The sequence below is a fragment of the Calidris pugnax genome, unplaced genomic scaffold, assembly GCF_001431845.1.
Source record: "Calidris pugnax isolate Ruff unplaced genomic scaffold, ASM143184v1 scaffold19, whole genome shotgun sequence".
Lineage (NCBI taxonomy): Eukaryota > Metazoa > Chordata > Aves > Charadriiformes > Scolopacidae > Calidris > Calidris pugnax.
The window spans coordinates 2,196,966-2,217,524 of NW_015090775.1; the positions used below are offsets into that span (position 1 = coordinate 2,196,966).

General features: G+C 35.6%; 1 protein-coding gene across 2 annotated transcripts in view; it reads right to left on the reverse strand.

Moving 5' to 3' along the window:
• Positions 1-20,559, reverse strand: part of MLLT10 (myeloid/lymphoid or mixed-lineage leukemia; translocated to, 10) — a 146,859-nt gene that overhangs the window by 47,175 nt on the left and 79,125 nt on the right. For both annotated transcript variants that reach the window (XM_014946217.1, XM_014946224.1), the window contains exons 9-10: positions 20,053-20,308; positions 17,431-17,997 (exon numbers count right to left, since the gene is read on the reverse strand). In XM_014946217.1, the coding sequence (XP_014801703.1) occupies positions 17,431-17,997; positions 20,053-20,308 (823 nt within the window). The remainder of the gene's footprint in view (positions 1-17,430; positions 17,998-20,052; positions 20,309-20,559) is intronic.

The following is a 20,559-nucleotide window of genomic DNA, read 5'->3' on the forward strand; positions in this document are numbered from 1 at the left end:
AACAGGCTGCCCAGGGAGGGTGTGGAGTCCCCTTCTTTGGAGATTTTCAAAACCCGCCTGGATGTAGTCCTGAGTAACATGCTCTAGCTCTAGGCAATCCTGCTTCAGCAGGGGAGTTGGACTAGATGATCTCTATGGTCCCTTCCAACTCTAGAAATTCAGTGAAATTCAGTGAAATCACTCTCCATCGTCTTTTCCTAAAGTATGCACTTAAAAAACAGATGTGTATGTCTGTACCCCCTCCTCCTGCTTTCCAGCAGTAGGCCCGTAAAAATGATGCAGAAGAGTGAGACTTCAAGGTCAAGTCAAAGAAGTTTGTAAGGTGCAGAGTAAGACCGAGAAAGTACAAAGTTATCACACAGCAAAGAGCAGTTAAAACTTTACATCTCTCAACTGCATTTTTTCAGGTTTTTTTAAACAAGTTTTTAAAAACTTGACCATAAAACTGAAACAGACCGTTGAATTACTGAGTTACTGGCAAAACTGCAGTGTGCCACTCCTGCCTTGAAGCGTCTTGACTCCTTTCTATTAAGATGAGTATCTTTACAGAAACATACAGTTTGCACTACTCTGTTTTCTAGTCCTCTTTTTCAACTGTCTCTTTCAAATGTGTTCCAGCCCTTAGCTATCATCTTTCCTCATTTACACTTTGTCAGCACCAAATTCAACTGACAGGCCTTTATACTAGCATAACTATCAAATGAACCTCTCTGCTCCAAACTTGCATTTGTCTCCACTCAAATCAAAATTCCCAGAATTTTTTTTGGTACTTTCTTGTTGATGTGAAGCCAACTTAAACTCAGTGCAATCTAAAAACAAGCTCCTGATACACTGTCTCCATCAAAACTTTTATAGACATTGACTCTTACAGTCCAGAGCATCATCTGACTTATAATCTGAATATGCTGTGGGAGTAAAATATATTCCTGTATTAAAATATTTATCTGAAGCTTGAATACTTCCATCTTATACACACATGGCACAATCTTTCCTTGCTGTTTGCATTATCAAAATTTCTACCTATCCTCATTGATTTCACCCATATATATGCTTCTGCCAAAGCAAGAGTACGCAAAAAAAACAACCCTGCAAGATTTGGGAAGAAAGCAACCAACTTTAAAATCTTACTTAAAGGAACATGGAAAGGTAGATAAAACACACACCCCACCAAAAAAACCCAAAACCACCCAAAAACAAAACAAAAAACACTACGGCGCAGATTAAATGATAAATCTTGTCCAAACACTGTTCTAAAACAAACATGTAGGTAACATTATGCTGCCCAACAATAATGAGTCATACAAAGCATTACTATTGCTTGACAGGAAAGCATTCAACAGTAAGTAACCACTTTCCTCTATGCCCTTCCAATTTCTATGCTGGAATTAGGAAACACGATCAGTTTTAAAAGAAATGCAATATGGAATGAAGTCATCACAAATGACGTTCCATCAATTTCTGTTCTGCACTCTGTTGCGAACCTATACCTCTTCAACATTAAACAGCAAAAAGGCTCTGCTTATAAAACAGCAGAAACTCACCAAGTCCAAATTCAGCACACTTTGTCAGATACCCTTCAGATGTTTTATTTTTGTTCAGAAAAATGGTGAGCTTGCTTTCCTTCATCTCAAAGCTGGTTCAGAGCACTGTATACCTGGGAGAGTGAGAGGGAAACCCTATATCAAAAGGAAAAAGCTAAACCTATTTTACTAAAGCAAAGCAAATCTAGAGATTTCAATATTTCTCACCACATGTAGACTATGAAACATAAATTTAATGTAATAGTGATTTTTTTTATTATTTGAGAGACCCACAACTATAGACATCTGCCTAACAGATGTGATTTGTGGTTCTGACCGTGTGAAAAGCAAAATCCTATAAAACCTTACTGATTGCTAGCTTAAAATGGAAAGAACTTCACCATGCAAAATTTAAACATTTAAATTCTTTCACATTTGCTGAACTCCAAGTCAATACAATTTGCAATGCATACAGCACTGCTCTTCCAACATACATATACAGCAGTAAGAAAATCATTCTATTTGGCTGACACTAATGGATTAAAAATTCCAATTTATATTAGCAGATTGCCTGACATCAGTTAAATATAACATTGAGAAATAAACTTGATCATCTTCAAAACTAGCCTCATGAGGTTTTAACTGTAAGTATTCCCTCCTAAATCTTTCAGTAACTTGTGAATATACCTATGATTGTCTCCTACAAATGAAAAAATAAGCCTTGAAAAAAGTAATCCAAGTTCTAATTTAATAAGATACATTTCATTTTCACTGGCTACGAGTGAATACAGAACTAGGTGTACAAAGCCAACACTGAATACTAAAGGAAAATGGCAATTAGATACATTAAAGATTCAATATTGCTCCCTCTGAAATTGATAGTACTGTTATCAGTGACAAATGATGGCAGCACTGGGCTGTCAGAACAAAGAATGGACAAAACAAGGCTACCTTCACATGCATTACTTGTAGTAATTTAAGTAGTCAGGAAGGCAAGTGGGAGAATGCCTGAGGTAGACACCACTATAACACACCTATGAATGGAGCACAGAAGAACAACTAGAAACACTATTCACAAAATTAAAGAAAAGAATCTCAGAACTGGAATAAAACTGTTATCATTTTACTGCGCACATACAAAAAGATCATAAAAAGAGAACTGAGGAACTATTGACCTATCAGGCTCCTGCAGACAATCTACAAAGTTTTCACTCAAGTACTGAACAATTGACTCACTGCAGACCTGTATTTCACCCAATCCATAGAATATGCAGACCTTCAATCAGGCTTTTCCACAAAAGGCTACCCTTTGTGATAAATGAACCTCTGAAAAAGATTCTAATATAACTTACCATTATGTATGGTATTCATCAACTTCGAGAAAGCTTTTGAGTTAGGAGAAAAAGGGCTTCATGTTAAGATCATGTTTAACAGACGCACAAAAGAATATATGTATAGACAGGAATTTCAGTGAACAATAATATACTTGAATACATCTTTCTTGTATTAGAGCTCTGATCATTTACAGTAGCTCAAATTGTAAAATGGATTTATTTCTATCCTCTGTAATATTTTACTTATATTTCTTTTGTCAGTGTTTGTTGACTTTTAAATGTCAAATATAAGAACATTCCAGCACATGCCAATTAGCTGCATTCTAAAGCTACTATTAGAAATAACAAGTCAAATACTTTCCAGCAACTATCAGTCTTCCCAACAATAGACTGATTTTAATTTCATTGTCTGCAACAAATTTAGAAACTTAAACTGAAGCTGCCTTGCTAATTTCAATCATGAAACATCTTTTTTGCTTCACTGATATATTGAGACTAACTCATGCAAACCAGAAGTTTAACAGAAGACAGTTGTGTCTCCTGGACTTTAGGGAGCTCAGTTGAAGAACAACTCAAATGTGTAGAGAGAAAGAACTCCCAACTAGTGGTACACCAAAGGAGGTGTTCACATGAACTTCCTTTTCTTCAAGGGTTGGGGTTTTTAGAGAATATTGGTCTCTGACCATGAAGTGCCAGAATACACCCACATCCTCTGCTGGGTAGGTAGAAGTCTCTGCAACTCAGCCTCCACAGCAACACAGCACTTCCAAGCCTAGTTGCTGAGGGATGGCACCCATGCTGATGGCCCACCTCTTCCACTTATCCCACCACTTGATTCATACTTAGGATAATGACCTCATGAGGACAAAATGATTTTACTTTTAATTTACTCATTCACTCTTTCACACTACTAATGAACAAAGCCCTCAGCTTACACGTCTGGTTTGACAACACAATTGAAAGGATGATTTTGCAGGCAAGAGTGTAGGGAACACCACTTCTACCAGCACCAGCCTCTGAGGTCTAACTGTTGGAACGTGAACAGTTATTACAGGTTGACTCTCTTTTATGCTTTATTTTTCTCTGTCTTTATTCTCTCCACAACTCGCAAGTACTAAACGCTGCTGTCATAAGCCATTTTTTAACCGCCAGGGTCTTCTGAGCATCAAGATTCCAAAAAAAACGAATTAAAGACAATTTTAACTTCAGTGATTGATCCTAGAATATTACAAAAGTAACTTAGAAGTCATTTAAAAAAAAAAATCCTCACTTTTTACATACTGCATAAACTTGAATAACTGGCCAAAGTTACTTCCATGGAAAAAGCTTTCAAAATTTAGAATATTTTCATTTTAAAAAAATTAACTAATAAAAACATCAAGGCTGTAATGTCAAAAAACCAAATACTACTTTTTTTTTTAATTTCATGGTAGAGAAAAAAACCCACAATATACAAAAGCCTGGATGATTCTTGACAGAAGTGGATTAATGTGATAAAAATGACACTGATAATTTTAATTAACCTTCTCAACAGTTTTCAGAGAACTAACAACTATGTACAAAAATACATTTATAATCTATTAAACTATTACTTTACAATGCAGGGAAAAAAAAAGTCAATAAAAAGCCCAGAGTTAATATGGCTGGGATCATATACGTTATACTGTTGGGATAAATTCTGCCTCAGGTGCAGAGGAGAGGAAGCAACTGCTATCTGCCACCATTAAGAGCAGAATCATTTCACCCAGACCTACTCTCCACAGCTTTTATTTGATTATAATTATATCAGTTTATTCCAGTTATGCTAAATTTTTGTGCACATGAAATAGCAGCCATTTCGATCCACCACTGCTTCTGATATTAAGGAAAGCCCCTTTCAAATTTAAGGAACTGTTGGGTAGTTTTTTTGGGAGGCTTCGGGTGGGGGTGGTTTTGGTTTTTTAAACCAAAGCCATAGATTGTCTGAAGCTACATCTTTTGCTTTAGTTTCTTTAAAACTGTCCCATACAGGAGCTACCATTAACCCAAACCATCCCGTGCATCGCGTGACAATCCAATAGACAAACGAGGGAGAGATGCAGTCAAAGAGCTGACGAAACAGTTCAGAAGGACCTAGTCAGCAACATGGGGTTATAACAAGCAGTTGGCTGGAAACTCAAGAACATACACAAAACCAAGATGAGAAAACCAAATTGCAGTAGAACCCCTTCCAACTGCAGCCACTAGATGTGGAAAAAAAGCCTTTTTAAACTTCATGGTATATACAATCCTTAAAAGAATAGCGCAAATTCCAGGATACGTGAATTAATCGTAAATAGTCAGTTACTATGCTAATCAGAATGAACTTTTCACAATAAGCATATGCCACAATTGAATCAACATGTGAGAAAAGGACACACATTTTGAAAGTCTCTTTTTTTAGAATCCTTAAGATTTCCAATAGGAAGTAAAGAGATTACCATGCAATGATCAAAAAAGACAACTATAGTGTTACAAATTATCAGAAGGGAAGAGAGAATAAAACACAAAGCAAAGTTATGCTGCTTTAAAAATTCATGTTGCACCTATATTTCAAATACCACCTACACTTCTCAAAAAAAGATATAGTAGCACTAGAAGAGATCTGGAATGGCTAAGAAGGATATAGTATGAGTGACAAAAAGGTATTAAGATATCTAGGTCTAAAAAAGATAACGGGGGAAGTGACAGAAACGTCTCAATTATGAACACTGTAAAGATGCTGAATATTTTTAATGACTATTCACCGTTTTTAGAGGAGTGTCAAAACATGAGCAGCAACAGCTGTGAACAGAGTACATCCTTTTACAATGCATAGATACGAAACTCACTTCTCACATTTCAGGTATTAACAGCATACATTGGTTCAAAAATTTAGACAAGTTAATGGAAGAGACTGATTCACAGAAGAGATCAATAGCTACAAATATCCAACCATGAGTTGAGATGAGATACAAGGAATCCTAGTAAGAAAACGACCTGTTTTAACCTAATTTATTTGAAACATACTGTTCTAACACAGACCTCATCCAGTTACATGATGAAGGGCCAACACTAGATCACCCTCCTTGTGACTGATGGAGCTAATTCAAGACTCCCCCCAAGCCTCAGCACGGAACAGAAGGAGAACTGTTCCCCTACCACTATTCCCTTCCACACCCCATAAATTAGTAGAAGGCAGATGAAAAAAGGTGTTTTATTCTGGAAGGAAAAAAGAGCTACTGTCTGGGTTCCTGGTCTAACTGCCTCTATTGGCAGCTACCTCTTTCCTGACTTTTCCTGCATTTAAGTACCCTCCCAGCCACCTAGTTTTCTCCCATAACGTACAGCCAAGCCATTGAACTCCAACTTGCTACGGTGTCAAGAAAGGTTAGGGATGGTGAGGCGTAATCATGTATGCCAAGAAACTGCTGTTGTTGCAATAGCTGGACTTCACATTCATTGTTTTCCTTTATTTTCCATCTCTGCTGCCTTACACACTTTCAGTCTTGGCTGAATCCTTCCTTTCTTCATCTAATCCTTACAGTAGCTGCTATTGCTTGCTTTAAATCCTTACAATTATTCTTCCTTAAAATCAATGCTGCTCAGGGAGACTTTGTTATTTCCAGCTCATTCGCTTCAATTAGATTCAAAATATCTCATACCTGTTTTTAAGGGAATTGGTTATGCACACAAAAACCAAAGTTAAATGTTAAGCTTACCACTACTCCCACAGCAGAAAAAAGATCTAGTGACTTTGGCCCTTGAAAGGATGCTATTTGCTGTAACTGACCACCAAATCCTTCAGATGAGGAATTAGTCCGTGACAGTTATCACACTTTAAAAAAAAAAAAAAAATTATAATCTGCATTTGAGAATCCTACGTGAAAGCTAACTATATTAATGGCTCATGAGTTGCTTTTTAATTTGTTTGGGGGAATAGGGTTTGGGGTTTTTTTTAAATTTACTTGGAACCTCTAGTCGTTCTTATCAGGAAATCCTTCTCATAAATGTTCCAAACAAATAAACAATGGGAAATAGATATAAAACCAAGTCAAGTACAAAGGATCCGATAGGATTACTCATGCACAAGCTCCAGACACGTTCGTATTCTTCAGCTCTGTTTACAGCTTCCGTGACTCTCTTCTCAACTCAAATTTCTAGAGCTGTACTTGTCCAAAGCCACCACAAAAGCCCCAAGAAGAACTACTTTGCAAAGTATTGTGATAGCACACTTTGTGTGTGCGACATACCTGTATATCCAGCTCCTACAACACTTTTTCAGTTATGCCTAATACTCCTGAAAGAGAGGTTGACCTGAGCAATCTTCTCAAAATATTCTCAAAATCTTCTCAAAATCTTCTCAAAATTCACTTATCTCTGCCAACTCTTTGCATTTTATTTATGATGAGGAGATTTATTAAAAATGACCTCACATCCAAGTGGATCAACACAATAATCTTGCAGGTTACCTTTTTATAAAGGTAACCTTTATAGTATCAGGAACTGCCACACAGAAAAAGGCACCAGGGTGCATTGTCATGAAGTCTAGTTAAGACACATCTTTGCATCCAGACAGCTACTGTTTCCCTTTTTTAAAGTGTTCTTACATAAAAAAAGCTACTGAAATATTCAATTGTGTCTTTAAAGCTACCCCAATTAGTTCCTATCATTTTACCTAGAGCTAGGTGCTTGGATTGTCACCAGCCACAGCCTGTGAAGCTACCTGGGGACCATCTGACTTCAAATCCTTTGCCACAGAGCAAAAGTTACCATGGGACGTGCCCCAGTGTCGTACCAAGTGACACTCACAGTACCACACCACACCACAGGCTACCTGGAGCTTCAGAAAGCTACACATCTTAGTCCTATCACCTCCACGCAACCTGTTTAAGAAAGTAAAATGAACTACTTGAGTAAGAAGGAAGCATAGGGAAATGTGGAGCTGAGAATCAGACACTTGGCCTAATTATATCTGTTTAAAAAGAACATAGTATAGAGATAGTATAGTTCCTATACCTCAACACAGGAATCTGTCCACTCTAACTCTTAATGGATCTGTCCCTCAGCAACATCCTTCAGTTAAAAGATCAATTATTTTAAGGTAACTAGTCTTCCCTATACCACTACATTGTATTAGTATTTCTACTTAAATTTTCTGTTTTATTTTTAAAACTTCTCAGGGAAATCTCAGAAATTATTACAATAATCAGCAACAGCTCTAGACATCAGAGCCTCTTCTTATAGAGAAGTTAGTCACCTCGATCATATTCCTGAAACAACTTTCAGTTTAACTTCTGATACTGCGGCTCTTCACAGCAAATAAACAGAAAATTCAAATGCCAAGTATATTTCCTTTTGATTTTAAAACCCCGACTGTAGTGCTATCACCTCTGCCTGACAACTACAACAAAAAAAGAATTTTACCATATAAATTGGACAAGTCTTCAGAGGGATAAAAATGCTGCCAATACTATCAACACATGCACATCACTTGTTTTTCAGCTATACTTGATTTCTGAAAGACTTGAAAGTCTGTAAGATCTGAAAAGTACAATTTTCAAGGAGGGGTAAAAAACCCTACTGCTCCTTTTATAGTCAAGCCTCTTCTTTTCCCTCCACATACAACCACTTTTTTTTATGTTCCCATGTCACCTTTAACAGATTTTATGGAGTTAAAAGACTGATTGCTATCTCGCATTTGACTTACAAGGAATGCCGAACTCTAGTAAATTGACTCCAGATACTGAAAAATGTTCGCACTCAAAAAGATGTATATTTTAATTGAAAAATCTATATATACAAAATGATATCAAATAAAGGGGGGTTTTAAGTCTTAATTTTTAAGGAGATCCTGGGAGCTAAACAGTTGCAAGTAAACAAACACCACCTGTATCTCGCCTCAGTTTGCATACAGCAGTAGAATTTCATTTAAGGAATATTCCCTTGATCTTCAGAACAGGGATACACCTCTAAAGCAAATACCAAGTCAAAAACAAAGACATCTGATAGGATAAAAATCTTAATTGCTTCAGAGCGTCTCCTTGTTCCCCTGCTCTATTTTAAGTTCTAATTTATAGTTTTATAAAAAGGGCTAAAGAACTAACATAATCCAAGCAGAAAACTCAAAGTTTCAGTATATTTTCTCATTTTGCCTTCTTTTTTATAAATTAAATATAATAATGATAATGCCACATACTTTTAGTCCATGTATCTGTAAAGATAATCAGCTCCTGGAAAAGCAGGCAGTTTGTTTTGTTCACTATGCAGGCAACGGCAAATCTGTCAGCTCAACCTCACCCTTACAGTGCCATTTACCCAGATTACCCAGACCTAAAATAAGTGAGTTTTTATTAAGAATTCAAACCCAACACCAAATATATGCAAGGCACTTCGTAGGCTTACGGGTCAAATATAATCTAAAAGCAAACCGTTTACAAAAAGCTCATAGACTTTTTTGAACACCTTCCCTCACCAAACAGGAAAGATTTATAGCTAAATTCAAAAAGTAGTGAGTATAACAACTTAAGCAGCCTTTAAGCCCTCCCTCCCCACCCCGTCCATTTTCTTCTCTGCCAATATAGATACTACTAACAAAAAACCAATGTATTCATACAGATATTTATTATGTTTTCAAAAGATCATATTTAGATGCCAATTCTGCAAATAATCCTGTATGGGCAAAAATCTAGACTTACAGAATTTATTCCATTCATTACTAAATTCATATTTGGGTACAAGATTTGCAAAGCTTGAATAAAAACAATTTTTCAAACCGTTTATAAATAATTACATCTTTTCGCTCAGCTGTTTAAAAGTATTATGTCCTTCTCCTGAAATTAACAACTACCAAAATTTTCATTATGTTATTTTTAAATAAAAAACCTAAAAGGGAACTCGGGAAAATCTGAAATGTATTACAAGTTTATAATTTAAACATACTACTTTCTGTTGACTACCAGAGCATAATAAATAAAGAAATTATTATATTCTTGAAGTGTAATTAGAAACTAATGCCCAGAGTCATATCATAATTTGGGAATCTACTTTTCAGTATATAATCTTCAAAATTTCCATTTTAACTTGACAGACACATTCTCATACAACAATTAACTAGTCAGGTAAAATCTCATTTCTACAGCTGCCAATATCTTCTTTGATATAAGTTATTAGAACTTCCCTTCCCTTCCCTGTGACATTTTTTCACTTCAAGAATGCCCTCACATCTGTTTTCACTCAAAAAAATAATCTACAATTTTTTGAGAAAGGAAAACTTTTTTTTTTGTTTTGAATAAGTTTTTTTATTTCAAAGCAATGCCCCGAGAGTCTCTAGTCTTGTGACATTCACAGGGGAGCTGATTTGCATCTAATGCACAAACCATTGCTTCCATGGAAAGTCAGGCAGCCTGGAGATTTCAAAGGTGGAAAGGCTGAACATTTCTTGCTTTCAGCAGCCCATCTTATTCAGTACTATAGGTCTGTACTGTTCTGTCAACTTTAAAAAAAAAAAGAAAGAAAGAAAACAAAAACCAGAAAATGGAGCGATTACCAGTATGAAGTATGCAACTACCAATGAAAAATCTTGACCAGGAATATTAATTCTTCCTTTATAACAATTATGATCATGCTTTTAATCATTTTTGTGAACTGAAATATTTGCAAATGAAAAATATTTCAGTCTATTAAAGAGCTTGAAAAGGATATTTTAAAAATATTGATCACTGTATACCTCTTCTCAACCTTTTTATATTCATATTTTAGGAGGAAATTAATATCAGAATTAAATACAGTACTCTTCTACCTGCAATAACTACGGAGCAATTTCAAGTGATAAAACTTTTCCAACCCTTCTTGAAATAAGTATTGCAGGGATGACAATAGCTTTTTTTTCCTAAAGCATTGCAAGATGAGATAATGTTGAGCTTTCCATTGTTATTCAGAAGTTTTTTTATAATTGTTTTCAAAATACATCTCTGTTACAAGGTTCACTGTTTAGCATTTTTTGTATATAACTTTCTTAGTCAAGGAATCATTATTCATTACATCCGAGTATATTTCTTACAACGTATGCTTTTAGAAATCACCATGAACCCCCAGAGCAAGCAGCAAAGATTTCTTCATTACATCCCAATCCTTGATGAAGGCATAGAACATACCATGTTGGGAACTAATTTCTGCAGAGCCACACTGCCTGACAATTCCCTACTAACTACTGTATTTTGAAATGCATTATTTGCCCAGACACAGTCTATTTCACGTGCCAAGCTGATGCACCCTGCTAACTTTTCTTTTAGAAACCAAAGGGATAATACAGCACAGAGTTAGGTTCATAGGTAAGAGCCAAACAAGAATCTCTGTGAGCACATGATTTGATTCCGAGCTCTAGAACTTCCTGCACCCACAAAGCTAATAAATATGCTCAACTGATCTGTATCTTCTAGAAGATGCATTACCTCTAAATTTTCGGAACCACTACTGAGAATTATTCAACTATTACTTTCTCTCACTTGATCACGTTTTCCCGTTTTTATTAGGTTAAGGATCAGTATAGTATCTGTTTTCAGTTCCCCATATGATATCCATAGTCAGATAAACTCACTCCTTAGCCTTTCCACAATAATATGATTTTTCCAGTCCTTGAATCCTTCTTGTTGCTCTTCTCTTCTTCACACACAGCAGATAGCAGAACTAGACACAGTCTAAGACCAGATGCACTCTGCTGAACACAGAGCTACCTTTCTCCCAAGTTTGCTGTTTATGCACTCAAACCTTTTCAAACACAGCTCAACACTGGAAGCTCAGACATAACTGATTATTCACCTTTATCCTTTTCCTTTTCAAGCTCTTCCTTCCCCAGAAGGCCATCCTTATCCTGCAAGTGCACATCCATCTTTCTTAGATGTAATCTTTTACTTTAGCTCCACCAAAACAACTCTTAGTTTGTTTTGCTTACCAAGAGATCCATTTTATCCTGTCTTCAGACACAGGTATTTTTCAAAAATTGAAGAATTTTCCAATAAAGAGCATAAGGTTGATAACTGATGTACAGGGAAATAACGCAACTCCAAAGAAAACACTTTTATTCTAATAATTCTGTGATCAAAATTAAATTGAGACTTAACCATTAACTACATCTAATGCAAATGTTTGCTGACTTCCTATCATCACAGGCCTTAATATTTAAAATTTCATGCTGTATCAATTGAAATGTAGACATCTTCTACACCACTGCTTTTATTTAAAAAATACACCAAAAAAAGTTAAGTTCTTTTCCATAACTCACAACAACCACCATTAATCATTACATCTATTTGCATCTCTTTCTCATATCCGACACATCCTAACTATGTAACATTAACTACCCATCAGTGTCCTACAACTTCACCAGTTCTAAAGACTCACTGAAATTTAACACTGACGCTCTAAAAATATGAGGTACTCATCATGAGGAAATGCCAATTTATTACTTCTGGCTGTAGCTGCTGATAAGACCTGTTCTATTTAAGAACACTGACGCTCTCCATTTTCATAAGCTTCTACTACCTCAAGTGATTTCATCCCAATTACTTGATGAATGTTTCCATGTTTTCTACACCAGCAATCATCAATTTTAACATTTTAATCTCATATCAAACCAACACCATTTCTGTTGAGCCTCATTCATATATGAAGAATTAAATTCTCTGCACCAGAATTTTGCCTTGTGTGTTTGCTTAGTCCTAAAAAGGTCATTAATATCTATTAGAATCTGTTTGTCCTTTCTGTTCTACCTCCTCTGGAATACAAACTGGCTTTTTAACACAGCAAGACTTCTTTTTCTGCTTCAGCTTCTTGAGGGCACCTAGCAGATAAACATAACAGCACAAACTGTTTCAGAATAATTCTGTGTAAATGCTTTCTCTCAATAGATTTAGCTAGTAAGTCAAAGGCTAGAGAGGAGTTTAAACATACCATCATAAAGTTTAACCTAAGTTCTGAGGGACTCGGTATCTCCATGAGAATGATTTCAAGTTACTCATCTACTTTGGACCTCAGAGTTCTCTTACATCATCAGTATGACCATAAGCCTAATAGTAAGATCAGTTCCTGCACAGAAGCGTAACACTTGGCAGAGGCTTCATCACTTCTTGAATCAGATAAGAAAGAAAAATAAAATACATGGACTAAGCTGAAGCATTGAGTAAACTCCTATATAAAGCTGAAATTTGACTGCATAAATCATAAGATGAACCCACAGGGACCTGTGCCAAAAAACATTAACTGTCTCTAAATCAGAGTTTTAAATACTGCTGTATTAAAGTACAATACTGGATTTGGATATGTTCTTTCTTCCAAAAACTGTCTAGTATTGCCAATCAGAGCATACTGAAGACTGGTCAAGAGTAGAACATATATGATGTAGAGATAATGTAGGAAGACTAATTATAAGACTGCCTCAGTTGTGGCAAGGAATTTCAGAAGATGGGCACGCAAGGGTGCTGAAAGAATGAGCTAACCACTTTGGAATCTAACTTTCTGCAGTCTTCTGAGGGAAAAAGGGAAAAAAAAATAATTGCTTTATAAGCTGTTGTAGGGTTTACAGTACTCCTAAGGGCATAAAATCAATTATGCAAAAATTAAAATATTGAAGCAAATGATCCCCTGAAGCTCTTAGCCACTGAAGTTGATACTATACAATTTGTTGTTCACTTGAAATCAAGGACAGGATTGGGAAAGACAGAGAAGCGTCCCTATATGATCGAAGCATTGTAATTCTTCCAGCAGCAAGTATCCATGCAGAACTTGGAGGTAACTATGCAAGAACTTTACCATAAAACAGACATTTCAGTTTGCTTCTAACACTTGATTGCTTTTCATTTTACCTTGCTCCATTATTCCATAAAAGTCAGAGGTACTGTATGTCACACAAAATGGGGTTTTTTCCCCTATTGGTGTGGGACACAAGTTGTCAGAAAAGTTCTTCACATATTGGACTGTACTCCAAAGCAAGAGAAGCCAGAGCCTGCACAAAGTGCTTGACAGAAAAATACAGAACATACGAAAGTTATTTATCATAACTGTATTTTTTTCTTCTTCCCACCACCTTATTAGTTTCTGCACTACCGCTGCAGGAAAGTGCAAGTATGGTAAAAGAAACATTTGATCTTGGAATCTGCTACTAGCAGAGGTAAGCATTGAGACAAGATGCTACTCATCTCTCTCAATCCCTGGATGAAGGTTTTCTGCTCTGTTATCACCATTGTTGTTAAAAGTAAAAATTTAAAATCTTCAGCAGAAGGGATCACTGCTTTACAACATTTCAGACTAGAAATCTTTCAGTGTTACTCCCTAGAAGAATGCTGAGAAAGAACTTCATCCTGAGAACACAACTAGTGTGACTTTAAAAAAGTTAAACAGCTCTATAAATTGTAGAGTTCAGATGAAATCCAGATGAACTGTAGAGTTCAGATGAAATCCTCCCCTATTAAAAAATTTGGATCCTGAAATCACTCCAAAGACCAGTGGGATTTTGAGGGAACCAGTATCAGCTTTACATAACTCCCACTGAAAACTGACTTACGTTTTCTTAGACAACAAACTTGAGAATTTCCAGCAGAAAGATATGTATGGTTTGTAAATGAGCTGTTACTGGGTAAAGAAGTTTCTTTTTTCTTTTTTTTTTGCAACAGGAACAGATGTACTAGAAAAATGTTAATGTAATATAAAAATACCTTATCACCCTACCAACAAAATGTTACCTTATTTTTTTAAATTAATTTCCATTCATTTGAGTACAGTGTTGAAGCAATGCACACAATGTTTCCTATCAGATTAGAAATACATGTCAGAAAAAATTATAAAGAACATTAAGATTGAACATCCAAGTACTCAAAACTTTGAAAGCATCAGCTCAGTTGCATGGCAACTGTAATACAACCTGAGTGTACGTATTGTAACAGCTTTTAATTACACGGCCTTGTACTATTCATGGTACATCTCTGTTCTTATTAAGCAGGAAAACAGAAGTTCTGTGGACTAGAAAAAAGTTTGGAGAGGACAAATATTTTCACAAAATGTGCTGGATGTACTTACTCTGAATAAAAGTTTTATGGAATATGTTTAATGTATAAATAGCACATGATTAATCTGCATTACCTTTTAAAATAAGCTTTCCTTCACATTTCATCTGATTTGAACATTAACTGTTAACAGGATTATCACACGTCTGTGATGTAAGGATTTTCAATTTTTATAAATCTCAACAAGTACACTTAATAAAATGGAAAAAGAACGGTAGCTTGAGATAGATACAGTTAAGAAGGTTATTTAAAAAAAAAAAAAAGAGGAAGACATGGTTGAAAACTGTCTCAAAAGCTTTGGTTTGTATGGTCTAACATTCCCGATTCCATCTCTTTGAAGTAACAAGGCAATCCCAAGTAAGAGTCAGTAAAAACTTTTTGCTTGACCTCCTCTGTATTTTCTCTCACTACATTTACACACGCAAAATTTTATCTGGGGTTCTGGGTCAAATCGTTTAGATTCACTTGTCGTATTTAGTTACTGGACAAGAGAGACATTTCAAAGAGAAACATCAGCACATCATACCTGAGAAAACGTATGTTTCTGATAATACTCATGTGCCCTTCCCCATTGTAACAAAGTTGTAAATGGACTGTTAAACCCAGAAAATGCTTGTGCCGAAGTGAGGAAAGCAGCACTACAACCATAAGAAAGAGGGGAAATCAGGGAGAAGTGCACATTAAAACAATATGCTCAGAGTCAAGCAGAAGTTTGTGGATGAATTTACAGCTCCTGCTTGAAGGCAAAGGCATCTCATCTGGTTTTGTTTCTTTGGGTTTTCAGGTTTTTGTTGAGGTGATTCTGTTGATGGGTTTTGTTTGTTTTTCATTTATATTCTTCGGCACCTTGAGAAAATCTCGCCATTTTAGAGGATAGGTCTAACACTGGCTAGCAGGAATCTAAGTATGCTTCACAGAGCTGAAATTATAGGCTGAATATCATGATAAAAATAATAAAATCTACTCGGTATTTCTATCCATGTATTCCAAAGCTTTTTTACAAAGGGAGTTTAACATTACCACTGGTATTTTATAGATGGAAAAGAGAGATGTAACAAAGAGGACAAAGGAAGCAAGAATGGACCTGGCCAGGGAAAGCCCTGTTCTAGGAGCTGACAAGACCAGAATATTTTAAGACAAATATAAGGTGGGAAATACGAGTCAGTCACTTCATACCAATATCTTTTACTTCCATCTGTTACCCCAACCACAACAACACACAATCCTCAAAGAGTTTATAAAGGAATAAGAATGTTCACACTAAAATAATCAGAACGCTGATCTCAATCTGTTGGATGATCTCTGTCCAAAACAGACAGGAGGTTTTTAAAACTGCATTTTAATCAGAAAGATGGACAGTGAACTAGGAAGTTTTGTCACATACCATTTCTCCCTATTGATTTCAATGCAGGAAAAATATTTTTTAATATAGATGCCACTGCTATTGCCATTAATACTCATAATAAAAATCATAATTTGCCTATATCTAACAGAGATTTAAAACAATGTTATTTTGAGATCAAGTTTTTAAGCACCTGCCTTGTTCTGAAATAAGCATCAATTTTTTTGTTTCTTGAAGCATGTGTATATTTGAAGTATCTCTTGTTTATACAGTGAAAATATTCTATATAAAAGAATAAAGCCCTGCCCACTACAAAGATATTGAAGTTCCATTCCTCTTCCCCTCCCCCCCCCAAAAAAAGCAAAAAATCCACTAGAATGATAAAAAGGACAAAATTTCAAAATTACAAAAATGAGGTACCAGAGAGTTTGCTAATTTTTATCCAAACACAAAGGCCTCGAAAGAAACTTCAAAGCAAAAAAGACTTAAGTAGATACAGTATTCTGCAAGGTCATTCCACACACAGGTTTGCCGGGAACAGGAAGCCTCTCACAGCCCCAAATGCACATCACATTTAGAACAGAGGAAGAACAAACCAGCCAATTTCAATTGCTAAAAAGCACACAAGAATATGAAAATATCATCCGGCTGCACAGGGGTCCAGATTGAGAATATTCTTTTACGTGTTTAAGCTTATAATTCTCCACATAGGCATTTTGATTGTTAATTAAGCTAAATTGGGAAAAAAAATAATTGAGGGACATACTCGGCACAGCTGGCATGCTTGAGTACTGATCTTGTTTTCTCTGTGCAACAGAACACACAGACAATATAGTCTATATAAACTATCACTTATTTTTGCTAAACCTGTCATGTGTAATTTCCAAAAAACCTATTTTCATGCAACTTATTTTTCCCCCTCCAGCCTCAAAGCCTGTATTTAGCATATAGGTCAATACACAGGTCAATCTACTACAGCCACCTGCAGCATAGTGGCACCTATAAACAGAACAAAACTTACTCTTCCAACAGCCATATTCTAATTTTTACTGTTTTTCCCAATGCAACTTTCAAGACATTTTAAATGATACTCTGTTCTTGAAAAGCATAATCAGAATTATGGTCTAGATAATAAAGACATATTTTGAGGTAAGAAAACAAATCCAATAAATGCCTACCTGAACCCACTGGAGATGAGCCAACACTAAGACTTTGTAAACTTCCATTCCTGAGCAAAGTTGGAGATTTCTGAAGACCAGAGCTTGTCACGCTTCCTGCAGCAGATGCCACAGATGAAGTTGGGGAAGCAGAAGAAACTGAAAGATGGGAAATACTTTCTTGACCTTTATTTCCCTTGGGTCTACCAGGCCCATGTTTACTTTGCTTATTTCCTTTCCGTTTCTTCTCTGTTACAGTTTCTTCTTCTATTCCAGACGTTTGAGCTCGTTTATATGCTGTAGAAGTAAGGCTTGAATTACCTATGTCTCCAGGTGAGCTGTCAAAGTTTTTAGATTGGGAAACAGCTGATGATGAAGGGAGACCAATTAAGGAAGTGAAACAATTGACACCTCCCTCTTGACTCCCAGTCTCTCCTTTATGTACATCTTTGGTTGACGAAGCCTGTTGAGAATGCGTGAAACTGTCACTTCGCAGATCTGTGTCTGTAAAACTCAAAAAATCCTGGGCAGACTGAACTGAGCTTCCAGAGGATGACTTTATGCTCCCAGGAGTGCCCAAAAAGCTTCCTAAAAAAGAAAGAAAAGAAAAAGTGCAATTATTTTTTTCCTATAGTTGATGAAAATTGAAGGGCAAGGTTAACATCTTAGAATACACAACTTTAAAGTGCAAGGGCTTTATGAGAAGTGTTTCCAAGACCTAAAGAATTTATTTTTAAGGTAAGTCATTGCTTCTCCTGCTGATCTTCACTCTGCTGGATCTGATTCTCGATTCCTATCTGAGATTCGGGTTTGAACTTAGGGCACAGACAAGGTGAAAATGAGTAAAAGAAGAACAACAACTTTGCTGCTTTTAGCAACGTGGACACCCCTCATGTTTTGAAGCCACAACAAACAAACGGTGCAAGTCAGAGCATTTTTTTTCTAAACATTCACATGTATAAAAAGAAGGCTGACAGAAACGTGCTACAACCACACGTACACTATGCCTGCGATCTTCCTTACCATTCTACTTAAATCAAGGGTCTGACACAGGTCAAGGGAACAGCAATTGCACTTAATTTGCCCTGGCTGAGGAGGTGTTTCACAGAAGAGGTATTTTTCAAAAGGACATGAGAGGAAGTGGAGAAAAGTGTATAAAATTGGCATTTTAAGTCTTGTATAGCACTGACAGAGAACCATAAAGATCTTTTGTGTAACAGAATTACATTGCTTCTGTAATATTTGGAATGCAGTCTTTTCATCACTGTGTTAGCACATGCAAGACAGAAAATGAAACACACTTAGGAAACCCAAACATGTACTTTCACTGAAATTCATCAACTTTATATGGGTGGGTGCATGTGGGTTACTGTTTTGAAGAACTCAGACTAATGGCGACTATCCCATCAAGAAAACACTCCTAAATACAATATTAGGAATAAAAACACTCCTTTAAAAATTACCGTTTTATCATTAGTACTCCATTAACGTTATTAAGAATGCCATTTAAAATACAATTTACATTAATACAGCAATTTAAAAATAATAAAAACATTGTTGTTTTGTATTTTAAATAACTTACATCAACTTCACTTAATGTAGCTTGAAAGAAACTACATGCACATATTGAAGATCTTTTTTGCCATCTGCAGTGAGCAACATTTTTCCTTAAATGCAGGATTCCAGAAGGTATTTTTCAAAGTTTTGAGAATTAAAAAAAAAAAACCCAACCAAAAATAACACTTCCGTTTTTTCAAGTAAAAAAGCCTGACTACATAATCAAACTCAAAGAAACAGCAACATCATAAAGCAGAAAAGACAGTCAGCTACTACATGCCACAGTGAAATTATGGAAAAACAGTTATTTTATAAATGGTCTAATTTGTTGTGTTTCAAAATAACATGTTTTATTAGTTAATATTTATTATATGTATTTATAATATTATATAATTTATTAGTTAAATAATTAAAAAATACTTTTAAAATTTTTTAAACTTTCTTCAACTCTGACAAAGATGCCACAATAAAATTTGCTTTTAAGAAGTATCAACAGTGTATTGAGTGGGTTTTAGCATATTCAAAATGTCTAACTGAATCATATATATTTGTCACGCAATCATCTTCTGCTTATGTATTTCAATTACTACAAAAAAAAAAAGTAAAAAGGTCTTTCACTTCGAAGAAAATAGTGTATTTTAAAGGTCTGCATCTTGAAAAATTATTTAGGGGCCACCGCATCCTACACATTAGGTACTTGTTTCGTTCTACTATGCACTAACTAAAAATCAGAAGTAGTATTCCCTTAAAGAGCTAAGAACGACCTCTAGGCTCAAATTCATATGTTAAATTTTACCCAACTAACTTTTCAGCACATAAAGAAACTTCTGGTTTAAGCAGTTAAAGAGAATACTTCAACAGTCTAAACAAAAGCACCAGTTTTGCCCTTTAAAGATGCATGACCTTCTTTTTCATGTTATCACAATGAATATTTTTTCCCTGAAAAAAAAAAAAAGTTTTCTCCCCAAAGTGAAACAACATTCTCTTTATTGAGGATAAAGGATGAACCACTTTTCAAGTTTTAAATATGTAAGATTTCTAATTCATGTCAAAGCAGAAGTCATGTTGCAGCGTAACAATTAATACCTTGCTGAAAAGGGCTAGCTGCGGTCACAGTTGTTCCTGGATTTCTTCCAGCACCAGGCTTTCTTCCCCTCTGACCTGAGCTGTGACCTGCAGATTTCTTCCCTTTGCTCTCTGACCCTCTAGCCTCTGAAGAATCTTTTCCACTTGAAACGTGCGTAGAAACTTCCTGGAAATTTGCATTTGTAAATCGAGCTGTCGTATCTTCCAACCGCTTCAAGGAGCCTGACATGGAATTGTTGCTAGTGCTTGTGTATGTCTAGCATTTTGATAAGAGAAAAGAAATAAGAAAAAAGTTAGGTCACACAAAAAACTAAGAAAAGAACTGTTTAAAAGAACTCATTCTTTCAAATAAACTTAGAAGTGTTCAAATACTGAGGTAATTGGCAACAGCAAGAGTTAAATAAACTCAATTGTTAACATTTCCAGCAAACAATTGAAGAGTGTAAAACTTCATTTTCTGGGACAAATGCACAAAAATAATGTCAGCTTGGATTGAAATTTTTACTT